This window comes from Salvelinus sp. IW2-2015, linkage group LG19, assembly GCF_002910315.2.
Source record: "Salvelinus sp. IW2-2015 linkage group LG19, ASM291031v2, whole genome shotgun sequence".
Classification (NCBI taxonomy): domain Eukaryota; kingdom Metazoa; phylum Chordata; class Actinopteri; order Salmoniformes; family Salmonidae; genus Salvelinus; species Salvelinus sp. IW2-2015.
The window spans coordinates 31,027,342-31,054,757 of NC_036859.1; the positions used below are offsets into that span (position 1 = coordinate 31,027,342).

General features: G+C 39.4%; 2 protein-coding genes and 1 pseudogene across 2 annotated transcripts in view; all 3 read right to left on the reverse strand.

Moving 5' to 3' along the window:
• LOC111979406 (3',5'-cyclic-AMP phosphodiesterase 4C-like) overlaps positions 1-4,534 on the reverse strand; it is a 95,942-nt gene extending 91,408 nt beyond the window's left edge. Inside the window, exon 1 of the mRNA XM_070448963.1 lies at positions 3,988-4,534. Coding sequence (XP_070305064.1) covers positions 3,988-4,220 — 233 coding nt within the window. The 5' untranslated portion in view covers positions 4,221-4,534. The remainder of the gene's footprint in view (positions 1-3,987) is intronic.
• Positions 4,535-10,163: 5,629 nt separating this feature from the next.
• Positions 10,164-12,208, reverse strand: LOC111979404 (mpv17-like protein 2; annotated as a pseudogene).
• Positions 12,209-13,866: 1,658 nt separating this feature from the next.
• On the reverse strand, positions 13,867-18,391 carry LOC111979398 (gamma-interferon-inducible lysosomal thiol reductase). Its single transcript, XM_024009909.2, has 7 exons — positions 18,147-18,391; positions 17,140-17,328; positions 16,921-16,995; positions 16,598-16,687; positions 16,157-16,309; positions 15,932-16,000; positions 13,867-14,317 (listed from the first exon to the last, which is right to left on the reverse strand). Exons 1-7 carry the CDS (start codon positions 18,261-18,263, stop codon positions 14,246-14,248), a joined length of 765 nt encoding a protein of 254 aa, XP_023865677.1. The 5' UTR covers positions 18,264-18,391; the 3' UTR covers positions 13,867-14,245.
• Positions 18,392-27,416: the final 9,025 nt, after the last annotated feature.

Below are 27,416 nucleotides of genomic sequence, written 5' to 3' on the forward strand. Positions count from 1 at the left end.
ATTTATCGTCTTTGACGGGAAAATAACATCTCCTTGCCTGATAAACTTAAGCTGCCTGTCTGTACATGTTTTCCCAACAGACTCCCAGTTTGTTTAATTACTCCACTTTCCCAGCCATCCTGCTATAACTCAATTCAAACAGTTTGTTTCATTGTCGCTGTTAGGGGCACTACATGTTTTAGGGGCTCAGGCCTTTTACAAGGCTCGGTCCCTTTCAAAATGGCCCCTCTTTCTAATATTTATAGTAGTTTTAAACAGACCAATTTCCATGAAACGGATAGGTCTGACATAAACCATAAAGATTGAGTGCTTTTCTTTGGTTTATATCACACAGACTCACATACAGGACCATTAGGAGTAACGTTTAAATGCCAGAGCAAAATGATCCCACCAATAAACATTTATAGAGATGTATGAACCTGTAAACACTTTTTTGGTTTATTGGAAAAGTATTTTCAAATGCCTTGCACCAATGGCTTGTTTTTCAAGGTTGCTGAAACTAACTTGCCTACAATGATTCAGAGGCACCTCTTAACAGTCCTATGTTTTCACTTCTTGTCTCTTCGTTTAAGTGAGTATGTGTGTGTGTGTGTGTGTGTAATGTTGATGAGTGCATCTGCTTTTCCAGACAATTTTCCACAACTGGTCATTCCCCTAAAGTGCACTTTGCACAAGCAAAACATGTTGTATAAACTGGAAACACCGAACCCCACCAGACAGACAGCGTCACAAACACACAAGAAAAAACCCAGGGTGTGTTTTGCTGTCTGAAAAAACTTTCCTCCCAGACAAAATATTTGTTTTGCTCCCAGGCAATTAAGGTTAAGTGCTCTTTCATCAGCCCTCCTGCTCCTGCTCCGTCTCCACAAACACAGTAAATATTTGATTTGCATAAATATCATGGGTTATGACTAGTGGTAGTGACTAGTGGGTCAAGGATGTGCCCCTTTTTTTAAATGTTCTCCTAAAATGGCATACCCAAATCTAACTGCCTGTAGCTCAGGAAACGAAGCAAGGATATGCATATTCCTGATACCATTTGAAAGGAAACACTTTGAAGTTTGTGGAAATGTTAAATTAATGTAGGAGAATATAACACATTAGATCTGGTGAAAGATAATACAAAGAAAAAAACATGCGTTTTTTTTGTACTTTTTTGAACCATCATCTTTGAAATGCAAGAGAAAGTCCGTAATGTATTATTCCAGCCCAGGCGCAATTTAGATTTTGGCCACTAGATGGCTGTATTATGTGCAAAGCTTTACACTGATCCAATGAAGCATTGCATTTCTGTTCAAAATGTTGTATCAAGACTGCCCAAATGTGCCTAATTGGTTTATTAATACATTTTCAAGTGCAATCCCCTCAAACAACAGCATGGTACTCTTTCACTGTAATATCTACTGTAAATTGGTCAGTGCAGTTAGATTAACAAGAATTTAAGCTTTCTACCAATATCAGATATGTCTATGTCCTTGGAAATGTTCTTGTTACTTAGAACCTCATGCTAACCACATTAGCCTACATTAGCTCAACCGTCCCGCGGGGGACGCACCGATCCTGTAGAGCAGGGGTGTCAAACTCATTCCACGGAGGGCCTAGTGTCTGCAGGTTTTTGGTTTTTCCTTTCAATAAAGCCCTAGACAACCAGGTGTGGGGAGTTCCTAACTAATTAGTGATGTTAATTCATCAATCAAGTACAAGGGAGGAGCGAAAACCCGCAGACACTCGGCCCCCCGTGGAATGAGTTTGACACCTGTGCTGTAGAGGTTTTAAACTAATATTACCTGTTTGGCTCAGTTGGTTGAGCAAGGCGCTTGCAACGCCAGGGTTGTGGATTCGATTCTCACGGGGGGGCCAGTATAATATTTTTTTTATGAAACATGTATGTGCTCACTACTGTAAGTTGGTCTGGATAAGACTACCATTCAATAATCCTACCATTCAACTAATACTACCATTCAACTACCAGAGCAGAAAAGCTGATGAACACACAACAAAAAGCCATCTAGCCAAGAAACACCTATGTTTCTGACAATCCATAGGAATATGAGGATACTAGACTCAACATCAAATAGAGTCTAAAACTTAGACCTAACCAGGTATTACAAGTTTGTCATCAGGGAACCCATGTTCAGACTGTATACTGTCATTTCATATAAAACTCTGCAGTCTGACAATTGTAACAAATCTTCAGTAAATTTGTATTGTATGTTGTAGACTTAATGCACATTTATGTAAATTTATTTTTCTCCTCAGCAGAGCACCTACTGAGTAAGCATTTGGCAGACCAACTAAATACCAACCAAATTCCCATTACTTGGGAGTAGGACTTAATGCTCTGAAAATATCATAAACACCTCATCTAATTATTCTTGTTAGTCCACATGAAAAACAAAGACGTATGGAGAATAAAAAAGGAATGAGATGCAATGTTTAAGTTAGTTTTAACAGCGGTCAAGTAGGCTACTGTGGCTATTTGACCATAATGTAGGTCTACCAGAGTGACATACCATTCACAACAATGGAGAAAATGCATCCCATAACATATTTTAAGATGGAAATAGCTGTTCTATCATTCAGCCTACATTAGCAGCTGATGTGTGGTGTTCAATGTAGGCCTACATGCAGGTCTTGAACCTGTTTATCCACTTGTCCTTCAGACAAGGAGGTGACAGAAAATGTTGTTGTGTTGTTTGATGCAAGAAACCACTTTACAAAACAAAAAGCATTATTATTCCCATACCATTATTACAGAGAATCAGACCAATTAGGCTTCCCTCTGCCTATTGGCTATTTAGCTAATTCAAGCCTGTCTCAAAATACAACACTGCCCCTTTTAAGACCAAAATAAAACAGTTCTTTGCCTGACTCTGATGTCTAGAAATGCACACATTTTGTGCTTTTGTGCAATTACTCCCCCACTGCTGACTACAAATGATCTATAACTGGGCTAATAACTCAATAACTAGCAAACAATATGAACAAATGTACAAAAGTCACTAAATGTAGCTCTTGCTTTGATCTTAAAACAAGCGCATCTACTCACGACCGCTCATACTGTAAACACAGTCCAGTACAAAGTGAATGGCTTGATCCATATATGGCAATGGTCTATTTGCATATAGGCCTACTAAAGCTCTGGTTATGGCACACAGGTCTGTGTAGAGTACGGGCCTGAGTCGTATCCTACTCCGTGTTCTGCCTACACCAAAATCTCTTGGCATCGTTAGTTTTGCATACTAAGTCTTGCATAGCTCGTTCTGTTTCGGTATATAGCATTGAAATTGGCTAATAGTGCGTTGATTCGATCACAATTCCCACAGTAAAGGGAAACGTTGATAGTGTTAACTGACAGGGAAAACTCGTTAGTGAAATTGAGTGAAATTCAATCTGAGTGAAATTCAATCTCGTATTTTCTGCGCGTGCTAATATTTCTTCTGCGTGGCAGTCCCGGGAAGCTCCACACGCAGCTTAGAGGGAACATTGATGAGATGTATTTACTTCTTAAAGGGAACAAAGCTTTTATACACCTCCTCTGTAATATTTAATATTAATCTGTTATTACAACAACTCCAGTGTACGGAGAGAAGGACCTTGTAAAACCATTTCTTAAGAGCTCCTTTAAGAATCCATTTGTTTTTCTTCAAATTAACTGTTGCCTCGTGGAAAACAACACAACAGAGAAAGAAGGCTTCATATGAGTTAGACCACCTGAGGCCAGCCGATAGAAGAGATTCTGCTCCTCTACAACAAAGGCATCTATTCAAGCACACCACAAGCCAGTACTTTCAAAAGTTATTGTTAGCCACCGTATATAAAACCCTCACTGCTGACTTAACTTCAAATCACCTTTAAAAAGGCCACGAAAACCTTTTTTCTACCAGCTTTGAAAGTTTGCCCTCTAGACACAACAGGGTAAGTCATGCAGCCCTAAGGGACCCCGAGACTGGAAAAGACAGGCATAGAACACAGTAAGGTCTCTACCTGGGAGTGTAGGCCAAAGTGTAGCGCCTCTGTAGACTGATGCTCCGGTTCATCAGCAGCTTCCTGAAGAGCATCGGGGAGTTTCGGGGTGACCCACGGGGGGAGTCACGTGGGGAGATTTTAGGGGATATGCCTGGCGACCTGGGCTTGAGTTGGATGACCGGAAGCCTGCTGACCAGCTGCTCCTCAGATTGCTCTTCGGACCGTTCCTCCTCAGAGCATGCTTCACTCATGTCGTCAGTCGCTTGGTGCTGGTTCCCGCTGTCCCTTTGTCCTGGCTTGGCTACGCTTTCCTGGTGACTCTGATCAACCTTGAAGCTTGACCGGTCCTATCCTCCTCTCACAAAACTGACTGGTCAGCATGGAGGTCAGTATACCTGGACTTATCACTCCATTAGTCAGGGATTCAACTCATACTGACTCTAGTGGGTGCTCTCGAAAGTGCTCTGAGAGAACGTGAAAAAGCTAGACAGCTCTCTATCTGACCATGTCCGTTATTTCCAAACAGCCCTGTCTCTCTCCAAAGGTCATAGTCGTGGTTAATGGACTAAAATATTATTACAGTGCAATCCCTTCCCCTGCCTGCCCAGGCTTTTGTTTACATAACTGCTAGGCCTTCCCTCCCTTCCGTCTAAATATGGACGCCTGATTTAAAGTGAGCAAGAGGCATGACAGATCTGCCCCCTCCCCCTCCTCTCACCAGAGCCTAGTGCTGGTCCACTTCAAACTATGCTCTATAATAACTTCCTCTCTCAAGTCCTCAGAGTATAAACACTAAACCTGCTCAACTTAGCATTACTCCGGTCTAAGTCCCAGTCCTATTGTTTGTGACGTCCAAAAAATGTGCTTCAAGAAGTCCGTATGGCTTTCACATGCTCACAAGTCTACCAGGAAAAGTCACATGAAGGACCCCGACTATAAAAAACCAGGGTAGATAAAGTTATAAAGAGCATGGACTCTGTCACGATGGTTCTCTATCTGTGGCTGGGGGGCTCACTTCCTTGGGCGGCTTTGTTTATCAGGAGAATAAAATAAAAGGTTTTCCTGCAATCTTACGACTTGCAGCTGAGCACCGGGCTCCCCAGAATAACCTAGGAGTCGGAACATTTGACGCAGGAGAAACCTATGACAGCCAGCCTGGTAGAGGCTTTAACAGTGTTACCTTTTAAAACGGCCTCTTTTGGTTCTCTCCCAACTGTCAAATAGAGTGTCCTTATTAAAGAACACCAATCATTAACAATGGGATGGTGGTGAGAATAACGCCTTTGGGACTAACACTCACAACTTTCAAACAACCGCAAACAACCACCTCAGGGTAAATGTCTGAACAAACCTCTTGTTCCAAAGTAAGAGTAACATTTCAAAGCATCCTTCGACAGATCACTAAGGTTTGTTTTAATAAAAGATTAAATACAGCTCAATTTAAATGCTTTTGTTGCATAAAAAGGCCTTGTTTTTTCAGCTGAAGTTTATTTAGATTTATATATTTTTGCTTTAGAAAGAAAGCAGTGTATCATAAATGCCTCCCCGTGAGAACAAGCATGAGGGAGATGACTGGAGATGTTAGCAGTTAGGTCAACATAAAGGCTATAAAATAGCCACAACACATCTATTCAAGAGTACAACACTCTTTAAACACAATTCTAAAGGTTTGACATTCACAGGATTGATAACATTATGTTTGGAGTCCAATGAACTGTATCGAACTGTATACTGTAATAGTTTGAGAGTGTATCGGCTACCAACCCAGTCACATATGGTCACAATGAGAAGCGTTTAAAGACCATGAGCCACTGTTGTCAATGCTACCTTATACTGCAATACGACCTGGCGCCCCCTATCGGCTTGTTATATCATCTTCCATTACCCAGCCCTTTCATACTACGAATTTTACATTGTGTTACAAAATAATCCAACTAGAATTGAATTCAAACCACAGCAGACAGGAATAGACCATTCATGTCTGCGGCAAAACAAAAAAGTTAAATTCATGTTGGTGGAAAAACAAAGACAGCTCTTCCTACCCTTCTCAAATGCTTGGCTGATAACAAGGAGATAAAACTGACCATGAAACAGGAATGTCTTCATTCCTCTTCTCTTCAAAAAAAACAACAACAACCACAGAGCACAGAGGGGGAAGATGTTAGCACAATGTTACTGCTGGTCCAATCAGAAGGCTCCTGAACCAGGAAGTAACCCCCCCCCCCCACACACACACACACACACAGAGACACACACAGTATTTCACGTGTTCCCAAGAGAGATAGATGCCCAAGTAGTCATTAGTGAATCTTGTGATCTTTGATAAATCAGTGAAAACTATCATATGGGTTTTGTCTGCTGTTGTATTATTGAGATACAATTTACATGACTGTAGTTTTAGTTGAGCTGTTATAGGTCATTATCGGGGGAAATTTGTTTCCATTTAGGGAGGAAGACATGACAAGCATGAAGTTGACAGTCAAGCTTACCAGACCTTCAACAGAGCCACACACAGCTTTTAATTATTCAATGATATGTATTAATATATCTGTTCATATTGCATCCAATCAGATATGCTAGTGGGAATGTGCAGGACTTGTATTGGGACCCTTTTACTATTTCAAAGTATCAAAGTATTTTAGATGTATTTTTAGGTTGAGGCAAGCATTACAGGAAAGAGATAGATAGCACTACCCCAACTGCGAGGCTCTAAATCCACCCCCCCCTCCTTCATCATCTAACTTTCCCACTCGCCCTACACCACACCACAGGGAGGAGAGGAATGGAAGGGATCAGCTATCCAAACAAACCACAAGACTAACAAGGACATAGGGGTAAAAAGATACATTGGTTTGGAATTGAGCCCAAGAGCAAAAAAAACATGTGACTAACTGGATAGCAGCTAGTGATGGTTTCCAGGCTCCTAGTGGCCTGCCTGGAGGTTGAGTGAGGAGACGGGCTGCTCTGGCTCTGCGCTCTTCCTGACGTCCTGGGTGGAGTTTCGGCGGGACAGAGGGGGGAGTTGCAGCCTCCCAGAGAAGAGCCTTTTGACCGCATAGGTGAGGTCAGGCTTTACGATGGGACCCATGGAGACCTCCTCTGAATATGAATTTTCTTTATGCAGGTAAAACATTTTGCCACTGTCCCTGGATGGGAGTGAAAAACACGTTAGAATACTAGCAGTGTCCACCTAAGGCCTGGTTTTCTTTTTAGTTTTTATTTAACTCCTTATTTTACCAGGTAAGTTGACTGAGAACACATTCTCCATTTACAGCAATGACCTGGGGAATAGTTACATGGGAGAGGACCMGTCAAATAGAGAATTCTTCGGTTGTGACTTTGTGGACAAAACTTCAATCTGACTGTGTATTAAAGTTTGGTTGTTTGGTGTTTGTCCATAAGTCAAGAGAAATATGCCTACATCTTAATGCCAAAATGTAAAAGACATTGCCTCAATGTCAAATATGTCCATCTCAGAAATTACAATGGTGCATAGGATATTTCCTGATACATCCCCTATGTGTGATACATGTCAGGCCGCGCAGGGTACACTACTCCACTGCTTTGCCCTATGCTCTAACTTGTATGGTTATTGGTGTGGAATTTTTAGGATCCTCTCTGAAGTTCTGGACACTTCAATAGACCCAGACCCGCTTCTGATWATCCTGGGAGTGTCTGATTCCCTAAACGGATTAACCAACCCCCCAAAACAACTCATCTCTTACAGTCTCATTTCAGCAAAAAAATGTATCTTGTTGTTTTGGAAAAGGAGGAGCGCCCTCTACCAAATTATGGCTCAGCGAATTGGCAAACACTGTACACTTAGAAAGAATTAGATATATTCTGAACAATAAATTATCAACATTTGATCAAATCTGGCAGCCTTTCCTCTCTTACTTGGAGCAGTCGGCGCTGTGAATTTGTACATTTTAACCCACTCTCAATTGTAATTGAGAGTGGGTTAAATTGGGTTAAATATTTTAATCTACCTTTGGGCAGCATGTGCTTGGCCCGCCNGTACACTTAGAAAGAATTAGATATATTCTGAACAATAAATTATCAACATTTGATCAAATCTGGCAGCCTTTCCTCTCTTACTTGGACCAGTTGGCGCTGTGAATTTGTACATTTTAATGCACTCTCAATTGTAATATTTTAATCTACCTTTGGGCAGCATGTGCTTGTCCCGCCACCCGAGCAGCCGGGAGGGGAATAAGGGGGGGGAGACTTCTACCCTCTTTCTTTCTACCTGTCCTTGTTCTGTATGTCTTGTTTTGTAATATTTGTTTTGTACCCAGAACTCTAGGTCTTGTTGTTTCTGTCTGCTCTTTTATGTTTAGATAAGAATTGCATACTTGTCTTTTATACCTATACACCATTCTTGTGTGTGTTCAATAAAAAATATTTGAATGAGAAATTACAATGGGACCTATAAATAAAATAGTTTTCCATGTTCATATTTTTATATATATTTTTTTGTTTTTACCCCCAATTTCGTGGTATCCAATTGGTAGTTAGTCTTGTCTCATCACTGAAATCCATTTCATGAAGCTCCAGACGAACAGYTATTTTGCTGACGTTGCTTCCAGAGGCAGTTTGGAACTCGGTAGTGAGTGTTGCATCTGAGGACAGACGATTTTTACACGCTATGCGCTTCAGCACTCGGTGGTCCCGTTCTGTGAGTTTGTGTGACCTACCACTTCGCAGCTGAGCCATTGCTGCTCCTAGATGTTTCCACTTCACAACAACAGCACTTACAGTTTTACCGGGGCAGCTCTAGCAGGGCAAAACATTTACGAACTGACTTGTTGGAAAGGTGGCATCCTATGACGGTGCCACTTTGAAAGTCACTGCGCTCTTCAGTAAGGCCATTCTACTACCAATGTTTGTCTATGGATATTACATGGTGTGTGCTTGATTTTATACACCTGTCAGCGACGGGTGTGGTTGAAATAGCCCGAATCCACAAATTTGTATATATAGTGTGTATATATTGCATATTATTTGGGGCTCAGAAAACTTGGTCGGCCAAATAAATTCAACCGCAGGTGCCGCCAGTTGTGGAACATTGTTTTTGATCATGTCATAGATAGATGTTTCATAATACCCTTAAGACATTTGGCTGAACTGGCATTTTGCACTCCACAACCCTTCTGTATGCAGAGCTAAATGTCCATGTCAAGCTTTGATGTTGCCGATTGGGTCCTAATCGGATTTGTACTACGATACAAAATGAAGAGATGACTGTTCAGCTGCAGAGCTAGAGATGAGAATAGAGATGCTGGTTTGAAATAGAGATACTAGTCTATACTTCATTACATGCCATTATTCATGCATGTGTATCGCCACAATCTGGTTTGGCAGGCCAGAGTTCGCTAGAGTTTATATGTCGCATAATGTTATCTACTGATGAGGAGAACCTCAACCTATGTTGACCCTAGCTGAATTTGAGTTTGAAAGGCTTCCAATACGTAATAAAACGCGTTCTGTTAAAAAAAATAGACAATCGCCATCACCGAATCACCAGGTCTGCAAACGGAGGTAGGCATATGCCTAGCCCATTTCAGTAGGTAGCATAGGTGCAGTAGCATTGCGCGCTAGTCTTCTAGGCTCTCAGAAAGGGGAAAAGAATGCCATCGTGAGGATACAAAACACACAATTTTCTTCATGCAGGTAAAACATTTCCAATACGCGGTATACACACAATGTAACACATACGATAACTTCTTGATACGTTTTTGTGCACAACTTGCTATGGAAATACAAAATGTTTTTTGAATCAATTTGAATCACCTGTTAGCCTAATTGCGTGTCTTCTCCATATCTCTTACAACATCAGCACTTTACCACAAACAAAATAAATTGTCCCAAAATTAGGCAGGCCTTCTGCTGTAGTCTCTCCTCGAAAATGGTCTCAGAATGCCTGACTGAATAAAGTAGTTGTAGAGACAACAGGAGAACTAAATGTTGTTGTGTCCAAGTCAACATCAAACGTATGTCGTAGGCATATCTATGCATAATGTTGTTCGATCTTGTTGGGTTGCATGTGAAACTTTTCATATTTATTTATAGGCCTACTGATCTCATTAATAAATACATCTGGACTTTGTATGTTACACTGTTACAATGCAATTATAAACACACCTTTTGTTTTTGGGGTTTAACATAATCATTGATTATGCAGCTACAATATTAGATTGCTACATTGACATACTGTATTAAAAGATATCATATCGTAAGCCATGAATTTAACTTTAATAAAAAGCACAAGAAACCTACAGGCATATTAAAAATTATACATTCAAGCCATACCCGTAAAGTAATCTGTTGAAATTAAAATACACAATTTAAATCAACGATAATCAAGATTTTATCTATATTTTAAGATGCTTGAAAAAGCTTTTCCTTATCTATGAATAAAAGATTTGATTTTTTAAATAACACAAATGCAGTGACTAATGTAGTCTCCTATACATGTATTATTACCTTATTACAACACTGATATGTGTAACTGACTGTGAATCACATGTTTATTTGGCGTACCCCAGAAGACATTGCGCGTACCTTGGGAACACCTAACATAGAAGACTCGGAACTTAGGGGGCAAGAAGTAGAAGTTGATAACCTGTACCGCGGGCCAAACACACCAGTCCACCTGGAAGAAAAATAATCACAAACAAACCTTGAGAACTAGAGGGGTATCAATACAGAAATATAGAGTACAATGGGCCTATGCTTCTGATCCAAACCATTCTTATCAGGTAAATGAATACATTAAAAAGCAAGATACAATAAATGCCTTCCGAACAAAGGACAATAAAATCAAGCAGGTAAGAGGATAGAGAATACAAAGGCCAAATTGTAGGGAATAATTAGGGCTAGTGTAACGGCTTTCGTTGGTGGAAGGAGAGGGGGACCAAAATGCAGCGTGGTACGTATCCATAATAACTTTTAATGAGAATGAATACAAAATACAAAAAGAACAAGAGAATCAAAATGAAAACTTTCACCCCGAATGGTGAAAACACTAAAACGGAAAACAACTACCCACAACCCATAGTGGGAAAACAGGCTACCTAAGTATGATTCTCAATCAGAGACAACGATCGACACCTGCCTCTGATTGAGAACCATACTAGGCCAAACACATAGAAATATAACGTATCGAACAAAACATAGAAAAACAACATAGAATGCCCACCCCAACTCACGCCCTGACCAAACTAAAATAAAGACATAAAAAAGGAACTAAGGTCAGAACGTGACAGCTAGGATATGAACAACACAGTCATACTATTCCACTAACCTTGTAGAACTCCCAGAACTTGTCTTTGAATTTCTCCAACCCCTCAGACAGACTATGGCCCTCCATCTTGCCCATACCTGTAGGAAGATAAAAAAAACAGTATCTCCCATCTATGGAAGTCCCTCCAACCCCACTTTAGTGAGTTTTGTTGTGAGCTTTTCCATAAGAGCAAGCAAACAGTCCACGTTGACATTGATTTAACTTAGTATACTGTTAACGCTGACTTGAAAAAAAACTTGAAAAAACACACTCCCCTATGAAATACTATGCTCCATGGTCAGTGATGCAATCAGCTGATCGGTGAGGACTTTCTTGCTGACAGCAGGTAGAGCATTGCTGACAAAAATAACATGTCCAGCCACTGGTACAAGTAGCGCATGAAAGGCCCCATTGAACATCCTACTGCAAAATATGCAAACTACAGAGGGCAGTGTAATACAGCAACATTAAATATATGTCCTTGCAAATAGTGACACCTATATACTACTGTATTGTATATTGGAAAACACAAGGAAAGTATGCAATAATCTTATCAATATAAAGGATACAATTAGAGAGAAGTATGTTTTGGAATATTATGGTTGAACTTTTTTTAATGCTATACATTTTCTTTTGGTTAGGAATATATCTAGGAATATTAGGAATATATTAGGAATATATCTTGCCCTCGCACATTCATGTTCATTGTCTTTCAAAAGTTATTTCATACAACACAGATTGCTGTCCTTGGTCCTGGACCTTACCTGTATGAGCCCAGTCACATGCCCTTTCAGGGACCTTCCATTTTTTTCTGGTTTGCTGAATGATATTGCCGGCGGCAAGCATGCCCCCACAGCTCACAGTATTGGTTACAATAAGAAACCTGCTGTTGAAAAACGGCTTCCAGTAACCTGTAATCTTGACGAGAAACTCTCTGCTCGACTGAGGAATCATGATTATTATTCCAAACGACGGTTATCCAGTAAGTGGTCCACTAGGATAAATGTTCAATGTTATTGATGTACAGTACCAGTCAAAAGTTTAGACACACCTACTCAGTTTAGAACTCAGTTTAGAACAAATTCTTATTTTCAATGACAGCCTAGGAACAGTGGGTTAACTGCCTTGTTCAGGGACAGAACAACAGATTTTTACCTTGTCAGCTCGGGGATTTGATCTTGCAACCTTTCGGTTACTAGTCCAACGTTCTAACCACTAGGCTACCTGCCACCCCTCATTCAAGGGTTTTTATTTATTTTTCACTATTTTCTACATTGTAGAAAGCTAGTGAAGACGTCAACACTATGAAATAACAGATATTGAATCATGTAGTAACCAAAAAGTGTTAAACAAATCAAAATATATTTGAGATTCTTTAAAGTAGCCACCTTTGCCTTGATGACAGCTTTGCACACTCTTGGCATTCTCTTTGGCTTCAAAGCAGCTTCCCCTAACTCATCTAGGGTTTATACATAGCATTGGTGTCAAATGCATAATAGCGAGGAGTTTGAGTTTGAGGACATCATACTCCCCAATGCTGCACAAAAAAACTATCCAGCTGAAGCACAAGATCCCTTTCATAAATGATGTGGAATTCTGATTCATCAAAGAAGTAGTATGATAGAAAAGTGACTGGACAAATTAAATCTCTAGATGAACATTGAATTGTTTTGACATACTGTAACCTTCTAAGAATAGGCTACAGAGGAGGCTGGTGGGAGGAGTTATAGGAGGAAGGGCTCATCGTAAAGCCTGCAAGGGAATTCATGGAACGGAGTCAAACACATGTTTTCCATATGTTTGACTCTGCTCCATTTATTCCATTCAAGCCATTACAATGAGCCCATCCTCCTATAACTCCTCCCACCAGCCTCCACTGATAGGCTACTATGTCACCTTCCATAAATCACATTAGAAGCATAGAAAAGGTGCAAAGGTCATATTTCTGATTTGATTAGAAAGACACTGATTAGAATATCCACACTTCAGTTTTGTCACTGATACACATGGGACCATAATCCATAGTGTAAAGGTTATATGTTTTTGGATAACCAAACAGCTCAATAAAAATGGTGCATCCATCCAAAACTAGATAGGGTCTACACAACACCAGCATCTTCAGCTTTAGATCAGTGTGTAAGGTCTGTGAGTAGGCTATTCATTCTTCCATTATTTCGTTTTTGATTAAGAAATGCAACCAAAGAAAAATCAGACAGCGTGAAATATTGTAGCCATCATACTTTCGATCTTACATTTTTACATCGTGCTCCAATAGACACACCAAATGATGTTGAAGGACATGACCCTTAATCAGCAGTATAACAAGGGAGAACATGTCTCTTTAACAGCACTGAAAGCAGCACAGACAGTCCTATTAAACCGCCAGGGAAGAGGCTTGACATGTCACTGGTTTGTCTGCGGTCTCCCCTAGGCAAGAATCAGCGAAGCTATGCAGAACCATGACAACCACGACAAAGCCTTCTACTGTAAGAGCACTCACTCAAAAAGGTATTCATCCCCACAGCGCCTGTCAAAAAAGAAATATCTGATCTAATAGGATAAACACGTATCACATTCAACATAAAACGCAGATTTAATAAAGAAAGACCAAGTCCTTTTAAAGTAGTTTACTTTAATCTCGTATTCATTATTATTATTCATTTACAAAGGCTAGTGAAACTTCATCACTTTATAAAAAATGGATTGCTATCAGAGAGCTTATTTCACACAGCTCATTCCACACAGCTCATTCCACACAGCTCATTCCACAAAGGCTCATTCATTGAGCAATGAAACAGTACATGACGTCCATTTTCTTGATTTTTGAATAATTGTGTAATATTGATAGTTAAACCAGATTTATTTTAAAGCATTGATAGCGTTAAAACATGATTGATACCACACATTTTTAAGTGAGCATTTACCATCCATATTTAGCAATCAAACACAGAGGCACATGGCAGTATAGTGCAGTGTTGAGACGTAGATGATTTACTCGTCATGGTAACTGTAACTTCTGTGTCGTTTCATCAGAGCCGTACTACAGGCTTCAGGCTTGGACCCCTAAAGGAGAATATGACAGAGAACAGAAATCAAAGGACTATCTTTCTTATTCCTACAGCACACTCTAGTGCAGTGGTCACCAACCGGTCGATCGCGATCCTAGTCCATCACCAAACATTTCTGTAGAAAAGTCAACGATAAAGGCTTGCTATCCTTTATTTATATTATTGGTGTTGCATTTGATTCACAAGTCCTGCACACCGGGCAGGTGAAGTGTTCCAATTTTGAACCATTTAATTGTCTGAAAAGACAAGCTCCACCTGCCCGGCGGACCAGGAGATCTGTGGCTAAACTGAGGTCGCATACTGTGCTGGCAAATCGGATAGCTCAAATCACCGTTCCTACAGCTTCCACGACCCTGGCCACAGCGATGTTTGATAGGCAACTAGCCTACATGAGATGTAATAACTTTTAAAACCAGGACCAGAGAGTGACTGTCAAAGAATACAGCAAAGAGCTGCTGTTTTTGAGTGAGTTCATGTCTAAGTTTTTATTCAGCACTGTCAACACTGTTTTTATTCAACACAATTACAATACATAAAATGCACTTCTCCCTACTTCCACTTGCGCTGCAATGAATTAGTAGATAAGTGTATCGATAGCCCTGCGTTTTTATTAATATTATTATTATCAGCAGCTCTTCGTGTCTTTTTTAATATTGAGGAATATTTCACTTTCTCTGGTCATAGGAACAACATGGATTTGTGCAGATGCGGTGCGACTTGAGTTTTGCCATCAGGTGAAAGACGGTGTCCCCTCTCTCTGGTCAGTCTCACCGGAGGAAAGAAAGGAGAGAGCAGGGACAGTGAGAGGCGGACCCTCTGCTGCTCTCTCCCTCCCTCCGCTGAGACTAATGCCGTGTTCAAAATAACTGGGAACTCGGAAATCTCAGACTTCCGACTTCAGTGCATTCAAGACAAATAATAGTTTTCCACGGTCATCCAACTCAGAATTCCAAGTCGGAAACTCTGGCATCTTTCTACAGCTCCGGCTTTCCAACCTGAAGATCACTGACGTCATGATTTGACCTCATTTTCCCCCCAAGTTTCCAGTTGTCTTGAAAGCACCATGACCATCAGATACAGATACCATCAGTCAGTAAAAAAGAGAATTATTTAAATTTTTGCTCAGCTGTGCCTCGCAAATCATACAACAACTGATCTATTTTGTTATCAAAGCTTGGGTTTTGAAATATTATATGGTCTGAGAAGAACAATATTGGCAGGCCAGACATACTGTATAGCCAATATACTGMGATAATGTAGGCTAGTAGGCCTACTGCACAAACCGCCTTCCTACAGAACTGTTTTATTAGGTGAATGTTACATTTTTTAAGCCATGCTTTTAAAACATCTAGGTGGTAGATCTCTTGCTTTTTGACTGCGAAAGTGATCTTGACTCAGAAAAGGTTGGATGGAGTATGGCGTCAAGAAATATCAACTTCATTAGGTACTGACTTACCATCAATGGTACAGTATATGTAAAGGCTATTCTATACACAGTGGTTTCTATAGACAGGAAAAAAGATGCATAGAAACAAGGAAAGAAGAATGGATGGATAAGACATTATACGGTTAATATTGGAATGGTGTTTTTTGGCGGGCCAAAACTTACCTTGTACATGCTGCAGATCAGAGTGAAGAGTGAAGACATTGCTTTGTCCTGAAGTTCTTCTGTGTGCTCCTGAGAAAAGGTTCCAGATTACTATAACAATCGAGGCAATAAACATTGTTGAGTGGTAAAATACCTTACTCGTAGCGGTTTGTAATACAGTTAACACAAAGTATTAAATGCAATGCAGACACAAGAAACACAAATATTTTGCCTCATTGAACTTACCCCATTGATGACAATCCAAGGCACATAGTTGTGGGTTGGCTTCAGGGCACCAGTCTTCACTGCGTTCTGATGCATTAGCTGATTCCCCTGGTCTCCCTTCACACAGGTCATGATGCTCTCCCACTTGGTGTTTGGGTCATAGAGCTCCACACACTGTCAAGGGAAGAGGTGGTCAGAACACTATTTCCAAGTATCCTCATATTTACAATGCCATCCAGTCATATCTCATATTTCCCTCCAGCCATACCCTTTTACACTATCTTATGTGAGCAGAGCATATCATCAATCATCAAGCACAAAAACTCAGTCCATTCTATAACTTTTTGTTCCTATTTCTCAAGGGTATTAGAATAAAAATAGGGAGTGCTGTATATTGTTTGAGGTAGGGTCTTTTTATGGTTTTGTGTAGATAGAGAGAAGGTAAGAGTTAATGTCACTCACCTTCTCGCCTGATTTAACCACATCAGTGGAGGCCTCCATGCAGTAGATTATCTGGAACGCGTTACTTCCTGTAACATTCAGTATGCAGGTCTGAGGAGAGAGAGAGGAAAGAAAAAAAATGTTTCAGCCCAGTTTAAGCTGGTATTACCTGGTATTTACATGGTAGTAACTAAGAAACTATATGGTGACAATTAATACTTTCTGGTACTTTAGTGATGTGTCAATGAGTGTAATTGCTAGGCAATTAATCGGTAATTACTGTTCTAATAAATAATAAATAACTACCTGGTAGAATGTAAAATAAAGCATTACCAAAATCTCACCTCGATCATGTTGCCAAGACACTCTCCTTCACCGTGCTGGCAGGTGAACTGATACTTCTTCCCATCAAAAGATTCCTGTAGTCAGACAAACAGAAATGACTTTGACTAAACACAACATTCCTCAACTCCATTCACTGATAACGACATCCAAGTATTATATCCAAACTCAAAGCAAGATTCATGAGATGAGAGTCATCGTCTCTAGCCTAGTGTACTTACTCCTGCATTTCCATAGGGCACCAGCGTGACACTCATGGCGTCCTGCAGCATGGCCCATGTGGGTAAGAGCTGTGAGGTGAGGAAGTAGCGGCATGCTGGGCACAGAGACTCATAATACAGCTCCACCTGAACTGACTGCTCCAGCGTGTTGGCCTTGGTGGCATTGGTTTCCAGGCACTGCTTCAGAACCTGCCACAATAAAAGTAAAGACTCAACTGATAACCTGTTTCTTGTGCTGTGTATTTTTGTTGCCTTTACAGTAAAGCCATACAAGTTAACAAACACACACAGTATGGTTGAATTTTTAGGCCTAAATAGGGTCTATATGTCAAGCAGAATCTGTAGAGACAATTATGGGTGTTGATATTATATTTTAATATTATTTTTAATGTACAAACATACATTTTTCTCATTCTCTTCCTCATTCTCTACTGAAGTCAAATTTGGGCAATTCCACAACAACGGAATTATGCTGAGACTCCAATTTATCACTTTAAAATATATGCCAAACAAAAACCATTGACTTCAAAGTTTCACCAACCCAACTCTATGCACAATGAAAACTTTGAACAAGATACATAACAACAAAAATCTCGCAGTTTTATTCTGTTACCAAACGTTGTATCTGCACAGTTATTCCTGTAAATGTGTTTTTGTAAAATGTTCTGTGAAAATTGTTCAAATGAGTCATTGTGCATAGAGTTGTATGGTTTGTTAAACTTTGAAATCAATGGTTTTTGTTTGGTATTTTGTCTTGGCGTAATTCCGTTACCAAGGAATTGCCCAGTTGCCTCCTCAGTGGTGATCGGAGATCACTTTCCCCTGACCAATCAAAACACACAAAAACAAATCTAAGATACAGGCTACGAAGATATCGTTCTCACCCGTTGTAACTTGTAGTCCAATTACAGCGATACAACCACATCACACAGTTTAAGTCAATGTGTTACCAAAACATTGCATACATTTAATTACGACAAGAAACTCGTCAAGTGAACTTATTTTACCCCACATTCGATGGCTGAGTCCAAAGAGGTACACCACTGCGATGGAGAATATGAGCAAGACTTGCAATCTACATTTGACCAGGTGGTCAAAAGTGTAAACAGAATAATACCCTTCATCTTCCCTTCAGCACAAGACGACAGACACTGGCCACAGTCAGTAAATCTACTCTATATATAGGGATTCAAATTATATCACGGTACCCTCTAGCTAAGTAAATATATTTTCGATTTTACGATTTGTTCTCAGTCATGTGACCACCAATAGCGTCACTAAACACCGGCAAAGTTTGCGTTACATTGTATCATATCACGAGTTGGGATTGTCTTGATATTGATTATATTGTCACGATTTGTTATCTACCTGGAGGTATTTGTTTAACTTTGTTTCATCCAACTCTTATTGGTGTTTATTGTGGCAAAGCAGATATTCATTATGATGCATAATGTATTGTCAAGCACGTATGCCCTGTTATAATGTATTATAATAGTCTCTTATCCTGACTATACCCTACTACTTAAAGCCTACCAGACATTCTGAAAAAAGTTTAAAAGTTGATACTGTACGTAGAGACATAACATTTTATAAGCCTTATTATAAACCGGGTGGTTCGAGCCCTGAATGCTGATTGGCTGAAAGCCGTTGTATTTCGGACCATATACAGTACCACAAAATATATATTTTTACTAGTCTAATTACATTGGTAACCAGTTTTTCATTAAAAAAAATAAGGCACCTCTGGGGTTTGTGGTATATGGCCAATATACCACGGCTAAGGGCTGTATCCAGGCACTCTCTAACAGCTCTTAGTCTGGTATATTGGCCATATACCACACCTCCTCGGGAGGCTTAATTATAATACATTTGATAATATATTACGAAGGCTGATGCTCATACATGTACATGCTTATTATAACAAGTTATAAAGCATGATACCTGCAGGCTTTAACCAGATAGATATTGTTCTTGATAGGCAGTGGTTAGACAGACACCCAATTCAGATTTTTTTCTTTTAACAATCACATCAGATCTTTTCCCGTCAGATCTTTTTCAGAGCTGATCTGATTGGTCAAAAGACCAATTAGTGGGGGAAAAAATCTGTCTTGGGCTGCTTGTCTATACACAGTCATATTCACATCAAGGCACCCTTTACATTGCTACATTACTGTAAGGGGCTGATGTGGAAAGAGCTTGAGATGTAGAGGTAAGAGCAGGGGCAGATTACCCATCTGGCAATTATGGCAAATGCCAGATGGGCTGGGCTATTTTTTTGTTGGATGGGCTGGTCGAAATTGACACACACAAAAAAACTATTCTATCAAAATAAAACAATGAGAAAGGTGACATGGCCGGCGGCCCATGGGCCTGTTAAGATTTTTTTYTACTATTATTATTTTTGCGCAATTTGTCTGTTATACTAGTCTATAATGAGCCTTTGGCTTATCAGTGGGCAACGGCCGGCCCCACTACCAAGATGGTCAGCCCGGTTTTCTGATATGCTGAGTTGAGGTCGCACAAACTCACATTCAAAGTAAAACGCAGCATCATGAAAGAGATCTGCTCCAACTCTGTCATCAGTTAGACGGCAAAGATCATGGAACGGAAAAAACTTAAAAGGTGCCTATAAATGTAGAAAGAGCATATTCTACATTGTCACCTCACTCAAAACTTCCTATTTTTGGGCGGCTAAAACCATGATTTGGTCAGACTGTGAAGTGCATTATCCACATGATTCCTGTAATGAAAGTGTCTGCCTGGCTCCTGTGCCTGTGCCCTCGCTGGGGCCTGCTGCTGTGGTGAGCGAGCCACTCTCCTCTCCCCCCATGTGCCTGAGAGAAAAATGCTTTATGATTGTAAAACATTTCAAAATGCAATCATAGGAAAAACACAGCTTTGGAAGCTTAGTCCCCTTGGCCCAGTCAAAGAGAGGAGGGTCTCAGCTTTCTGTAGGCATAATTTGTATTTCTTAATTCTCAATATCACTGAGTGTACAAAACATTAAGCACACCTGCTTTTTCCATGAGAGACTGACCAGGTGAATCCAGGTGAAAGCTATGATCCCTTATTAATGTCACTTGTTAAATCCACTTCAATCAGTCTATATTAAGGGGAGGACACAGGTTAAATAATGATTTTTAAGCCTTGAGACAATTGAGATATGGATTGTGTATGTGTGCGATTCAGAGGATGAATGGGTAAGACAAAAGATTGAAGTGCCTTTGAACTGGGTATGGTAGTAGGTGCCAGGCGCACCAGTTTGAGTGTGTCAAGAACTGCAACGCTGCTGGGTTTTTCAAGCTCAACAGTTTCCTGTGTGTATCAAGAATGGTCCACCACCCAAAAGACATCCRGCCAACTTGACACAACTGTGGGACGCATTGGAGTCAACATGGGCCAGCGTCCCTGTGGAACACTTTCGACACCTTGTAGAGTCCATGCCCCGACGAATTGAGGCTGTTCTGGGGGGTCCAACTTAATATTAGGAAGGGGGTCCAACTTAATATTAGGAAGGTGTTCCTAATGTTTTGTACACTCAGTGTATAGCTAAGATGCCACTCCTTTCCACTCCTTGTCATTTCCAAAGAGACTGGCCTTTTCGCCATCTTCAAATATGAACATTCTCTCATTAATGAGCTCGATGAGATCCTGATTCGATAACCCTCACAGCTATCCTCMAATCACAATGATTATCAAAATATTGGCACTATCACTCTTTTCCTCTCCACAAAACACCTTGGTATCTGGTTGCTTAGCAACCACTTTTTGTTTGTCCAATCTAACCTTAACCCTAAAATCTCAAACTAACTAAATACATACTGCAATTCCAACCACAAAACATCTTTGCTTTATTTTAAGCCTCAAAATACAACAAATTGCCTAGCTACAGTAACAGCTAAATGTTTGTTTTTGAATTAGTTATAGTTCTTATTCTATTTACTAGTGTCACGTATACTCCCTCTCTGGCCTCTAGGTCACCAGGCTGCTTGTTATGGCGCACACCTGTCACCATCGTTACGTGCACCAGCGAGTCATCAGACTCACCTGGAYTCCATCACCTCCCTGATTACCTTCCCTATATACAGTAGAAGTCAGAAGTTTACAAACACTTAGGTTGGAGTCATTAAAACTGGTTTTTCAACCACTCCACAAATTTCTTGTGAACAAACTATAGTTTTGGCAAGTGGGTTAGGACATCTACTTTGTACATGACAAGTAATTTTTCCAACAATTGTTTACAGACAGATTATTTCACTTATAATTCACTTTATCACAATTCCAGTGGGTCAGAAGTTTACATACACTAAGTTGACTGTGCCTTTAAACAGCTTGGAAAATTCCAGAAAATTATGTCATGGCTTTAGAAGCTTCTGATAGGCTAATTGACATCATTTGAGTCAATTGGAGGTGTACCTGTGGATGTATTTCAAGGCCTACCTTCAAACTCAGTGCCTCTTTGCTTGACATCATGGGAAAATCAAAAGAAATCAGCCAAGACCTCAGAAAATAAATTGTARACCTCCACAAGTCTGGTTCATCCTTGGGAGCAATTTCTAAATGCCTGAAGGTACCACGTTCATCTGTACAAACAATAGTACGCAAGTATAAACACCATGGGACCACGCAGCCGTCATACCACTCAGGAAGGAGACGCGTTCTGTCTCCTAGAAATGAACATACTTTGGTGCGAAAAGTGCAAATCAATCCCAGAACAACAGCAAAGGACCTTGTGAAGATGCTGGAGGAAACATATACAAAAGTATCTATATCCACAGTAAAACGAGTCCTATATCGACATAACCTGAAAGGCTGCTCAGCAAGAAAGAAGCCACTGCTCCAAACCCACCATAAAAAAATCCAGACTACGGTTTGCAACTGCACATGGGGACAAAGATAGAACTGTTTGGCCATAATGACCATTTGTTTGGAGGAAAAAGGGGGAGGCTTGCAAGCCAAAGAACACCATCCCAACCGTCTCAATCTCAATCTCAAGACATCAGTCAGGAAGTTAAAGCTTGGTCGCAAATGGGTCTTCCAAATGGACAATGACCCCAAGCATACTCCCAAAGTTGTGGCAAAATGGCTTAAGGACAACAAAGTCAAGGTACTGAAGTGGCCACCACAAAGCCCTGACTTCAATCCCATAGAACATTTCTGGGCAGAACCGAAAAAGCATGTGCGAGCAAGGAGGCCTATTAACCTGACTCAGTTACACCAGCTCTGTCAGGAGGAATGGGTCAAAATTCACCCAACTTATTGTGGGAAGCTTGTGGAAGGCTACCAAAATGTTTGACTCAAGTTAAACAATTTAAAGGCAATGCTACCAAATACTAATTGAGTGTATGTAAACTTCTGACCCACTGGGAATGTGATGAAAGAAATAAAAGCTGAAATAAATCATCCTCTCTACTATTATTCTGACATTTCACATTCTTCAAATAAAGTGGTGGTGGTAAGACATGGATTAAATTTTACTAGGATTAAATGTCAGGAATTGTGAAAAAAMTGAGTTTAAATGTATTTGACTAAGGTGTATGTAAACTTCCGACTTCAACTGTATGTCACTCCSTTAGGTTCCTTCCCCAGGCATTATTGTTTCCTGTCTGTGCGTTGTTCGTGTTTCTTGTTTTGTATTATGTTTAATTTATTAATTCAATTAGGTTGTAATGTTAAATGTTAATGTTATTTCAAACAACCAATGAGCAACTAAATCCAGCTGCACATTGAAATTGCCAAAAGGCGAGTCTCGTTGGCAGTGAAATTGAGTGGCAAGGAGTGGAAGGCTAGCTACAAAGACTGGTACCCAGATTAATTTGATATGGCTTTGAGATATGGAGCGACGGGTGCGAAATGCGCACCAGCCATTGCGTAAAAGGTCTCAGGGGTACTTGTAGGCCTAGTAGCCCACAACTGCAAAAACATTTTAGGACATTACATTTACTGTTAAATGAATGGCTACTAGCAGTGGGTATTATAATTAGGGTTAGTGATCTAGTTMATGTGTTTTGAGTTTCCACTTCCTCAGGTGTTGAACCCCAATATTAGATGGTAAGCAAAGATTTTTACAGTAAAATACAGCAACTATAGTCTAATTGTCAACCCAAAATTGATGACAATCACATCAAAATATGGTGGTGCACAGTAATGTGGGCTGGTGTGGATAAAAAGCCAGKGTAAAATTCTTGTCCGAATCCATCCCTGGGCAAGAGCACACTTCTCTAGGCCTGCAGGATTCATGGATTAAACCCCTATTACAACTCACCCTTTCCACATTGGCATGTTGTATTACAACTACTTATGTCTTCTATGGAGAAGTGCCGCACATCCGTTTTTTTGACTGTGTAGCACAGACAACTTGCAATGAACTAAGTGTCATTTCTAATCAGAATGAGGAAGTATGAGTTAAATGTCAGCATGTTTGCACAATCAGTGTCTATCAGTGAAAGTATTATTAATTTGTAACTTCAAACCAGTCACTGGTGAGTCAGTGTGGTTATCACTGAAAGATTTTGGAAATTCCCCTTTTATGGTTTTCACTCCAAGAACTTTAGCCTGGTCTCATAGACTAGACGTAACGTAGTAAATGTAAATCCGGGACACAATTAGTATGATATGTTACAGTTGGTATGGTTACATAAAGCAGAAGGTTACTTAGGGCAAAAACGAAAATAGGGTTGTTGGTCGGGGTGGATGGGCAGGTGTGTAACGCGAATGTCTAGCAACCCAAAGGTTGCATGTTTGAATCTTATCACGGACAACTTTTGCATTTTAGCTAATTAGCAACTTTGCAACTACTACTTAGCATGTTAGCTAAACTTACCTTCCACTTGCCTAGCTAATGTTAGCCACCTAGCTGACGTTAGCGACAACAAATTAGAATTCGTAACATATCATACGTTCTGCAAATTGGTAACAGATGGTACGAATTATGTTACACATTGCAATTCGTAACATATTCTAGAAATTGCAATTCATAACGTATCATATGAATTGTAATTTGTAACATAGATGAAATGGATGATGGACATCCACAAATTAATACATACCATGAAGGCCAAATTATAGAGGAGRAACTTCTTAATGCAATTAAAGCCTTTAAGGCTGGGAAAACTCCAGCGCTGGATGGCATACCAGTGGAAGTATACTAAACTTTTTTTGATATACTCAGAGGACCATTATTAGCATGTTTTAACCACTCCTATATAAATGGTAGATTATCAGACACGCAACAAGAAGGCCTGATATCATTATTACTGAAACAGGACCCAAGTGGTAAATATAAAGATCCAGTTCATWAAAAAAATTGGAGGCCTCTTACACTTCAGTGTTGTGATGCAAAAATCCTAGCTAAATGCTTGGTGCATAGAATTAAAAAGGTATTGTCAGATATTATTCATCCTAATCAGACAGGTTTTTTACATGGATGATACATTGGAGATAATATAAAACAAGTACTGGAAACAATAGAATACTATGAAATATTCTGGGACACCAGGCCTGGTTTTCATAGCTGATTTTGAAAAGGCTTTTGATAAAGTACGACTGGAGTTTATAAATAAATGCCTATAATATTTCAATTTTGGGGAATCTCTTATAAAATGGGTAAAAATTATGTATAGTAACCCTAGGTGTAAAATAGTAAATAATGGCTACATCTCAGAAAGTTTTAAACTGTCTAGAGGAGTAAAACAAGGTTGTCCACTATCAGCATATCTATTTATTATTGTCATCGAAATGTTAGCTGTTAAAATTAGATCCAACAATAATATTAAGGGATTAGAAATCTGTGGCTTAAAAACAAAGGTGTCATTGCACGCTGATGATTCATGTTTTCTTTTAAAACCACAATTGGAATCCCTCCACGGCCTCATAGAGGATCTAGATAATTTTTCTAACCTCTATGGATTAAAACCAAATGATGATGTGTACTATATTACGTATTGGAYCACWAAAAAATWTAMMTTTTACATTACCGTGTAGTTTACCAATAAAATGGTCTGACGGGGATGTGGACATACTCGGTATACAAATCCCAAAAGAAAGAAATKATCTCACTCCACACATTTTTTATAGAAAGTTAGCAAAAATAGATAAGATCTTGCTATCATGGAAAGTAAAATACCTGTCTATTTGTGGAAAAATCACCCTGATTAACTGTTTGGTCTATCAAAGTTGACCTATTTGCTTATGGTTTTGCCTACACCTAGTGACCTGCTTTTTAAATTATATGAACMAAAAATATTAAATTTCATTTGGAATGGCAAGCCAGACAAAATTAAAAGGGCGTCTTTATATAACGAATATGAATTCAGAGGGCAGAGATTATTAAATATTAAAGCATTAGACCTCTCACTAAAGGAATCAGTCATACAAAAGTTAAACTTAAATCCAAACTGGTTCTCTAGTAAATTGGTAGGAATGTCTCACCCTATGTTCAAGAATGGCCTTTTCCCCTTTATTCAGATTACACCTGCTCACTTTCGGTGGTTTGAAAAGGAAATCATCTCCAAAATATYGTTCTTTTTTAAACAAGCCTTAGAAAGTCGGTCGCAATTTCAGTTTAATCCACCTGAAAAGACAGAACAAATAATACAACAAATATTGTGGTTCAACTGAAATATACTGATTGATTAAAAAAWACGTATTTTTCTATGAAATGTTTAAAAAAGGTATAATTTTAGTGAATGATATCATAAATAGGACTGGTGGAGTTGTCACACATGCAGCTAACACAGACATATGGAAATGTCTGCTCTACCCAAAATTACAACCAACTAATTGCATGCATGACCACAAAAATGGAAGAGGCAAGTAGAAAGGGAAAAAGTAAGGAACTTGTCTGTCTGCCCTGCATTAAAGAACAGAAATGGTTAAAGAAAAGTGTGATAAATAAAAACATATTCCAATTTCATTTAAGGACCAAAAAATGGACAGCTGTGCCATATAAATTGCAAAATAGTTGGGAAGAGATTTTTGATRTACCCATTCCCTGCCATGGTTTATGAATTGACACGCAAAACAACACCGGATTCAAAACTTCACATTTTTCATTTTAAATTACTATACAAAATTCTTGCAACCAATAGAATGTTATATATATGGGGGATACAATCTTCCCACCATTGCATATTTTGCTGTGAGGAGGCAGAGTCATTAGATMATTTATTTTGGTACTGTCCATTTTGGTACAGCTCATTGTTGGTCACAGGTCCAGGAATGGCTGAAGAATTGCAACATTTGCCTAGAACTAACGCTGCAGATAGCAATACTGGGTGATTTGAAAAGCCATAGTCAATCAATCAATAATATAACAATTATTTTAGCAAACATTTTCATCTTTAATTTACAATCTGTAAAAGCTATGAGAATAGAAAGTTTCAGTACTTTTGTGAAGCATCACAGCACAGTTGAAAATATATGGCAAATAGAAATCCAAAATGGATGGTGTTAAGAGATAGATGGGAGGGGTTAAATGGAGCTGAAGGGTGGGACTAATAACAAGATAACCAATGTAAAACATACGGGGTCTGTAAAATGTATATAGGTCCAGAAATGTTGTGAAATAGTACAGTTACAAATAGAAATCAAACTGGATGGACATCAGAAATAGAGGAAGGACTAGAAACAAACAAAATAAAACTATTGTAAAATAGATTGTGTCTGTAAAATGTGTATAAGATGTATAAGCTGAAGGTAGAAGCCTAAGTGTTATTGTTTATTAGTTTACTCCAATTGGGGGAAGGGTGGTAGGGTTTGCGGGGAATAATAAAGGTATATTCMMAAAAAAWTGTATGTGTATATACAGTTGAAGTGGGAAGTTTACATACACTTAGGTTGGAGTCATTAAACTTGTTAAAACACTCCACAAATTTCTTGTTAACAAACTATAGTTTTGGCAAGTCGGTTAGGACATCTACTTTGTGCATGACACAAGTCATTTGTCCCAACAATTGTTTAGACAGATTATTTCAAATATAATTCACTGTATCAAATCGCAGTGGGTCAGAAGTTTACATACACTAAGTTGAACTGTGCCTTTAAAACAGCTTGGAAAAATTCAGAAAAATAATGTCAATGGCTTTATAAAGCTTCTTTGATAGCAATTGCCTGGTCAATTGGAGGTGTACTGTGGATGTATTTCAAGGCACCTTCAAACTCGGTGCCTCTTTGCTTGACATCATGGGAAAATCAAAAAAGAAATCAGCCAAGCACCTCAGAAAAAATTGTAGACCTCCACAAAGTCTGGTTCATTCCTTGGAGCAATTTCTAAACTG

Excerpts from the sequence above, each read along its gene's own strand:
- LOC111979398 (XM_024009909.2), bottom strand. The coding sequence starts at position 18,263 with ATGAAGGGTATTATTCTGTTTACACTTTTGACCACCTGGTCAAATGTA. Across the intron at positions 16,310-16,597 it reads TGGTTAAATCAGGCGAGAAG|TGTGTGGAGCTCTATGACCC; the intron begins GTGAGTGACATT and ends TTCCCTTGACAG. Across the intron at positions 16,001-16,156 it reads CTTGGATTGTCATCAATGGG|GAGCACACAGAAGAACTTCA; the intron begins GTAAGTTCAATG and ends ACCTTTTCTCAG.